The following is an 8417-nucleotide window of genomic DNA, read 5'->3' as shown; positions in this document are numbered from 1 at the left end:
GTTTTAGCTGCGCTCTCCATTTCTGCTTAGTTCCCTGAGCGCTTTGTGATTTTGATGCTGGTTTGTGTGTTGTTGCAGGTAGCTACATCACCACCATCGGTGTGGACTTCAAGATTCGCACGGTGGAGATCAACGGGGAGAAAGTCAAGCTGCAGATTTGGGATACAGCGGGACAGGAGAGATTTCGGACGATCACCTCCACGTGAGTGATGCTTTACACTGATGCTGCCTCCTATCTAGGATGCTTTCTTTCTGACAGGTTTGAGAGCAGCATTGCATGCGTCCTAATGAACTGAACTCAGACTCGGTTGTGAGTCGAGTGTCCCTGTGTAGAGCCTTCCAGTTTATACACTTATGCTATTCTTACTCCTTTAGGATGCTGCGCTAGAACAATGTAGACGGATCAGAGAAGGGTACATGATTAATCTAAACAAAACTGAAATTGCTGTATGGCTTACTGCGAATGTGAACACAATTAAAATAAAGAATGAGCACAAAAGCAGTGTTAAGTCGCTGGGGTATATTTGTAGCAATAGCCAAAAATACACAGGTCAAAATTATAGATTTTTATTTTATGCCAAAAATCATTAGGATATTTAGTAAAGATCATGTTCCATGAAGATATTTTGTAAATTTCCTACCGTAAATATATCAAAACTTAATTTTTGATTAGTAACATGCATTAACTAAGTTTTAATTCAACTGTAACATCTCATATAACTAAGAAAACTACCTACAAATGATTTTTTCCTATTTTAAATATCCTTAAAGATGAAAATATCCTTCATTTATCATAGCTTGTTTTGCAAGAGGCAAAACAAGTAGGTCTTCCACGTTCAGGCCTTGGCGTGATTGGAAAAGCTGCCAAAAGACTTAATTTATTAACAGGAAACAAATGAAAGGATGTGATAAAAGCCTATGTTAGCCATTCAGCCAAATAAACAAGGGATACCCTCTAAAACAAGACCACCGGACAACATTTCACAAAAAATTTGAACAAAAAGTCCGCAGAAAGCCATGGGTGTGAAAACAACTTGTATTGATTTAGTGGGGAATTTGAGAAGCAGTTGAGTAGAACCTGCAAAGTCTAAAGGCCGAGATAAGAGGTTAAAAAACATATTTTGTTTTGATTTTGGGTTTTCTTAGGAGGCCACAACATACATTGACCATAAATAGGACACATAAATGGCGGCTGAATCTAGAACTGTTGAATGGACTGTAATAGTATTGTGTTTAGCGGTCTGTGTCAGGCTGTAATGCAAAAAAAGAGAGGCTTGGATTTCAAAAAAATATTACAGCAGACCAGTGATGATTCATTTTCCCTCATAAGCCAAGTATGCAACAAGAGCTAACATAGAGTCCAGTGCCAAGCTAATACGCCTCTACTGTCAAATTTCAATGTTTTTGCCTCTTTTCTTTTAACAAATATGCAGTCAGACTCACACACCCTAGACAAAACATGCTTATGCTATGTGACAAGAACCATGTCAAAAAGTCTCCACAGCACCTTTAAAAGAAATGCTACTTTGATTTTTTCCCCACCTACTCCTTTATTTAAGGGCAAAAGAGAAAACATTATTATTCCCCCTTCAATAAAATGAGTCATTTTTTTTGTGTGGGGATGTCTGTACAGCTGTTCCTTCATTACTAAATGGAACAGAGTGATGATCTAAATTGTAATTAAGGACATGGTGTGGAGCAAATTTCACTGCTAGAATGATCTACCAGAGCCCATATGCTGAAGTGGAGATGAGAAGCCTGTCGGTGTTTGCTTAGCACGTTCAGGCTGTTCATCGGGCTGACAGAGAAGCCTAATCTCACCTTGCGCTGACAGAGGTGAAATAAGACAGCCTTGATGGCGTGACAAACTCGTTCATGATAAAATATCACTAAGGTCGTTGGGTAGGAGAAATGTAGAGCCATTCTGTAAACTGGACTGCTTGTGAATATCTTTAAAACGTCAGCAAGACGGTCCAGCTTTTCTTTAGATAAGCTATGTCACCTTCAGTGCCACGCAAGTATCTTAAATCAACAGAATTGTTCAAGGTTTGATAGTAAACAACCTTCCAGGGCCACGGCGCAAAACAAGGCCGCATCCCGAGAGTAGAATTATCTTGTCATCTGGTCACATTGAGCGATATAATTACTCAACTCATACTGTACATATGTAACATTTAATTTGACTTTTAACTTCAAATACTTTAGATGCCCAACTAAATCTACCATTCCTCTGAAATAAAAATACAAATTTTGGGTGTCATTTCTACAGCACCAGCCATGTGATGAGAACAAAAAACAGGGAGAAGAGAGATCAGAAAATGACACAGGCTACATTTACAGCGATGGTCTAGTGGTTAGTATACATCAAGCTGTGGGCTTATACAGGTGAAGTAAAGGGATAGTTCAACCAAAAATGAAAATTAGCCCATGATTAGCCCATTATTTACTCACCCTGAGGGCATCCTAGGCGTATCTGACATTCCTCTTTCAGACGAACACAATCGCAGTTATATTTAAAATTGTCCTGGCTCATCCAAGCTGTATTAATGGGCAGTGAATGGTGCCCCTGTTTTTGAAGCCTAAAAAACTGTATCCATCCATCATAAAACTACTCCACACGGCTCCGGGGTATTAATAAAGGCCTTCTGAAGCGAAATGATGAGTAAGTGTGAGAAAAATATCGATTTTTTAAAATCTACATTTACAGCGATGGTCTAGTGGTTAGTATACATCAAGCTGTGGGCTTATACAGGTGAAGTAAAGGGATAGTTCAACCAAAAATGAAAATTAGCCCATGATTAGCCCATTATTTACTCACCCTGAGGGCATCCTAGGCGTATCTGACATTCCTCTTTCAGACGAACACAATCGCAGTTATATTTAAAATTGTCCTGGCTCATCCAAGCTGTATTAATGGGCAGTGAATGGTGCCCCTGTTTTTGAAGCCTAAAAAACTGTATCCATCCATCATAAAACTACTCCACACGGCTCCGGGGTATTAATAAAGGCCTTCTGAAGCGAAATGATGAGTAAGTGTGAGAAAAATATCGATTTTTTTAAATTTATAAACCGTAATCTCCAGCTTCTGGTCGCTCAAGCAGACGCATTCACGAAAAGACGTTCGAGCGCAAGACGTAGGCATAACGGAAGGCGCAACGTAAGCTCCGGGGAGAGAGTGACGAACGCGGAAGTACAGAGGAGAAAGCAAAAAAAAAAACAAAAAAAACCTGTCATGAACTAGTACTACAAAACCAGCCATACAATACCAGGAACTCCGCGAGATGGAGGAGACTGCAGCTGTAGTTCATGTGATTTCCCTGTGCTGTAAACAAAACTTGGTTCTCGCGAGACTACACTCTTCTCCCCGGAGCTTACGTTGCGCCTTCCGCTACGCCTATGTCATACGCTCGAACGCCTTGTCGTGAACGCGCCTACTTGAGCAACCGGAAGCTGGAGATTACAGTTTATAATTTCTAAAAAATCGATAATTTTCTCACACTAACGCATCGTTTCGCTTAAGAAGGCCTTTATTAACACCCCAGATCCATGTGGAGTAGTTTTATGATGGATGGATGCAATTTTTTAGGCTTCAAAAACAGGGGCACCATTTACTGCCATTATACAGCTTGGAAGAGACAGGACCATTTTAAATATAACTGCGATTGTGTTCATCTGAAAGAGGAATGTCAGATACTCCTAGGACCCTGAGGGTGAGTAAATAATGGGCTCCCTTTAATGTGTCAGAAAGGCCTAAAAAGTACCATGTTATAGGGACAAAAAAATATCTTAAAGGAATATTCTGGTTTTGTTTGCTTCTTTGTTGACTTTCAGCTCCATGTTGGCAAAAAGGTTATTCTCATAGTGAGCACAGGTTAATAAAACATATACAATTTGCAAAACCACATAAGATAACTGAGATTAAAACAAGATAAAACTTCTAAAATGAGTTTAGGTGATACCCAGGTATTGCCATCAAACACATTTGAGTAAAACCGCTGTCTGACTGTATCTAAAGCGATGAATATTACAGGTTAAACGCAAGATAAACTTAAGATACTGACAGCATTTGTGTTATGCTGTTGATCACCACAGAAAATAATTTTGACTAACCATACAGTTAACAAGCAAGTAAATAAGTAAAGGAGTAAACAAATAAGTAAACAATTACAAAATTAAATAAGTGAACTAAAAATAAATCAATCAGTAAATAAACAAACAAAATAAGTAAATATAAACTTTGTAAGTGGTATAAATGGAGCTTAACTTGTATTTAATCCAAAATATTCCCTTAAGAAATTAATATTTAGGTAGTGAATTTGAAGGTCAGCTGTGAAATCCAAGACAGAAGAACATTCCAAAAATGTCTGGAAAAAAGTACCAAAAATACTTAAATTAGAAAAAGGGGACACTTGGTTGAAACATCAAATTATAAAAACACTGCCAAGAAAAGCCTGTTCCACAAGACTCTCCTCTTGAAAAGCAGACTTAATGTGAAACCACAAAGCAGCGAACAACCACAGAGCTCAGTAGAAGAGAACAACATAAATTGAGCTCCGCATAACTCTGGCACATATCTGAGGGTTGCACAAAAGCAGCCATTACTCTAAAGGAACTATGCAAAGCATGTCCGGAGTTTGCCACAAATGCCCACGTAACACAGCTGTGACGTAAGAAAAGAGTTTGTGGTCAGATGACAAGATGATAGAGCTTTTCCGAAGCACGTGTAAAGCACAATTCTCCCCACAAACATCACACCACACCTACAGTGAGTCATGCTGTGGGGATCCATCTCAGCTAAATATTTAAAGCTTTCATTGCTGAAAGGGATTCAACTATGTTTTAAACATGAAATATGCAACAGATTTCAATTTAGTTTTCTGGTAAATAATAGTTTCTAATATACATCAATTAAAAGTCAAATTGAGTTTCAGTGCTTTGAAATAAAACAAAAACAACTATAATGTAATTCAGTTCAATTAAAAAACTGGCTATGTGTCGGAGTAATTTTGCAACATGTACCAGTGTTTCCTGCATACGGCACAACTGCATAAAGTGGTCGTGATTGTTTGGGTGTAGATCTTCACTGCTTCTTACCCTCGACAGGTGAGGTCTTGAGCCTGCGGCAGATCCCTTGCACGTCTCCGTAGCATTCTGCAATCTTGTTGACTGCCTCGCCACTGCGGAGCTCCATCAGCTCACGGAGCTGCATCGTCGTGCAGCCAAAGTCGCCTTCGTGGTCGACCTCGGCGACCGAGTTCCCCGGCGGGTGGTCTGCAGTGTTGTTAGCCATTTTGACTCGCAGAGTTACGCCTCAGGACGTGAGACTTCGGATCAATCCACTTGTAAACGTAAGCCTGGGTGATGAAGGAATGCTTCAGGTAGGTGATACAGTGTTCACAAGTTCAAAGAGTCTTTCTGTGCGTTTGCCGGGACGTTGAGCAGAACTGTTTTGAGCGCGAACGAGCATCAAAGGAAGCGTTTCTGAAGGGGATGATCCAGGTCAGACATGTTACCGCAGCAGCAAGGCATTAAAGGGATGTATTGTACTCCAGATGTACCACAGAGAAACTGAAATAGAGCGAGAAACAGACAGGATTTAAATTATTTTGCAAATCAATGGAAAAATTGCCTAATTTTGAACATTTTGTGACAGAACAGACAGGAAATGTTGACAACATCTAAATGACTAGAACCACTTGTGCTTGTGAATGAAGCATCATGTTGTGATAAAACAGCAGAGAAAAGACAAAATGTTACGAAATACAGAGCTGCTTCTTTCATTTTTTTCCCCCACACAGCAGTTCTACAACTTCAGGATTTGCCATACATCGGTTTATTTGTGGCGGCCTGCCACAATATCAACACTGACCGCCACAAATAGATTTTCCAAAATGCTTTGACTTCGCTGAATAAACATGAGCTCTGCACGTTTCAAAATCAAAACAAGGCACGGGTGTATCGTTTTTGAAGGGAACCGATTGTCTTCAGAAAAGTTTTGATGTTCTTTTCATTTCATCTTTCCTATAATGCCTGATAAAGTAGCGTTCATGAGCACAGCGCTGCTTTGATTACAGCCGTTACCGGGTAAACCGCTATTTCTGCCGCTCTTAAAGCGCCTCCTGCTGGCAGAGAATGAATTTGCACTTTCAATAAGCCTGCGGTTTTATATTTACATTATATACATATATATTTCCCCCAGGGAAAGTGCCGCCACACATAGAGTGTAAGTCTGTGGGAAACACTGAACTTCCTCTTGCGCTTGAACAATCAAAATATACAGATGCTACCCCAAAAAAGGTACCTAGTTTGCATATCTAATGGGAATCTCCCAGACTCTGTCCATCGGAGTCATACATAGATAATTAACCCCGGAGGAATCCATAGTTTGGGAGCAAATTAAAAAGTGTTTACTGTTTTGCCGCCGGTCTCCAAGCCCACAGAAGGGGGTAGGAGGGAAACACAGAGAGGTAGAAAGAGAAAAAGAGAGGGCACTGGGTGTAAAATAAGCTAAAAAAAAACAACAAAACAACTCTGCCCATATCCGAGATAAGGGGTCTGTGTCAATGTGAGATAGGAGAGCTTCCAACTCTATCAGGTTTTCTTATGCACACAGGATATGAAAAATAGAGGTCACTCTTTGATGTGTGCTTGCAGTGATCCAAGATGACATTTGGGACTGGGATTCATCTACCCGTGCTATGGCCAATTTCTCATTATCACAGTCAGTGATGGTAGCCATAAAAGCGAAGCACTGGATACTGGAAAGCCCTGAGGTGGATTTTAACCAAGATTGGATTACTGTCCACTCCTCCTTCAGTGTCAGTAAAGCTTCAGCCTCTGTACACTGCACTGACCTCTTAACTTCTAAAAGAGGAGACTTCAGCCCATAGTAGTTTTATTCTGATCAAAGTGACCCGATTCTGTTTAACTGTTGAGGTCAATGATTCTCACCTCTCTTTACTATTATTTTAACCTGGCACTTAAGGTCTCATCATAGTTTAAAGCACCTAAAGTGAGGTCTGATTTTAAAAGCATATCCATTGTTCCATGTTTATGTGTGTGTGTTTGCGCAAACCACATTAGTCAGGTCAGAATACAGTTTACTGAATTTAGTTCTAACATTAGTACTAATGTAATGGATGTCTGTAAATGTCGAAATGTGTAAATGCCACAAGAACAAGCACTACAGTGTTTCCAAACAAATGTCATCCATTGCCCAAGGCATTAAGAGAGAGGCCATTACCGAGCCTTCAGATTAGCAGAGCACATAAAATGTTTGAGTGCTTCTGTGGAGAAGAAGAAAAAAAAAAAAACTAAATCTATAAAGCAATGTCACATGCCATGCTGAAGAGGACCCACCCAAAATAATCTCTGATAACAGGAATGGACAAGTGTTTTTAAAATACTTATGTAGCTGCTTGGGTTTTCTTCCACCCCATAATCACCAATATTCCATGCATTTTCCATGCATGCAAGTCCATGCATTTATTTGATCAAAAATACAGTAAAACAGCAACATTGTGTTTTTTTTTTTAGACTGTAAATTTACTTTTCTATTTTACTTTTATTCCTGGGACATCAAAGCAGTATTTTCAGCATCATTACTCCAGTCTGCACTGTCACATGATCTTTTAGAAATCATTCTACTATGCTGATCTGATACTTAAGAAACATTCCTTATTATTATCAATGTTGAAAACAGCTGTGCTGCTTAAAATTTTAGTCAAAACTGTGATTTATTTTTTTTCATGATTCTTCAAAAAAAGAAACCTTAAAACAACCCTCTCTACATTGCGAGTAAATCACTCGCATATGCGTCGCTTTACTGATAGCGCTGTGTTTCTCACACATGCATAGAGAGAGAGCGAGAGTCTTGCATACCATGCTGTATCGCGGCGCTACATGTAAACCATATTCTTTGTTGTATTTTCCTGTCAAAATAACAGTTAATTTAGAATTATTCAGCTTTTAAGAACAAGCAGAAGATATGCCGGTTTTTCGGCAGTGGGCGGAGCTAATGCGCGAACAGCTCTCGTTGGCTGGCGCTCATCTATTACCGTCCCTGTTTTGATTTCAGCAAACAGTTCGAGCGAACACCGACAACGTGATTAATATTCATGAACTCAGCAGATAATAATAGTAGTAGTAGTAGTAGTAGTAGTAGTATCTTTTAATAATAATTACTATTACCTATGACCAACAATATCTTAAACACCACCACCAGTCCTAAATTCAGTTAATTTTGCGACCATTTTTTCTACCGGTGCGACTAATTTTTGTGAGCGTTTGAACTCGCCGCACAATGATAAGGTTGCTGCGAGATCTAGTGAGAATTATTCAAATTCTGCACAGAATTCTTTGTTATAAACAGCGCTGACATACGTCAGGAAACCAGAAGCGGTAACGCTAACTGTAAC

General features: G+C 39.5%; 1 protein-coding gene across 4 annotated transcripts in view; it reads right to left on the bottom strand.

Annotated features, from left to right (window-relative positions):
• LOC107739265 (plasma membrane calcium-transporting ATPase 1-like) overlaps window positions 1-8417 on the bottom strand; it is a 140058-nt gene that overhangs the window by 57681 nt on the left and 73960 nt on the right. For all 4 annotated transcript variants that reach the window (XM_016551310.1, XM_016551311.1, XM_016551308.1 and 1 more), the window contains exon 2: window positions 5095-5568. In XM_016551310.1, the coding sequence (XP_016406796.1) occupies window positions 5095-5290 (196 nt within the window). In that variant the 5' untranslated portion in view covers window positions 5291-5568. The remainder of the gene's footprint in view (window positions 1-5094; window positions 5569-8417) is intronic.

Source organism: Sinocyclocheilus rhinocerous, unplaced genomic scaffold (genome assembly GCF_001515625.1).
Source record: "Sinocyclocheilus rhinocerous isolate Xijiao unplaced genomic scaffold, SAMN03320098_v1.1 scaffold14, whole genome shotgun sequence".
Lineage (NCBI taxonomy): Eukaryota > Metazoa > Chordata > Actinopteri > Cypriniformes > Cyprinidae > Sinocyclocheilus > Sinocyclocheilus rhinocerous.
Note: the sequence above shows the minus strand (reverse complement) of the source record. Positions and strands in the feature narration are given on the sequence as shown.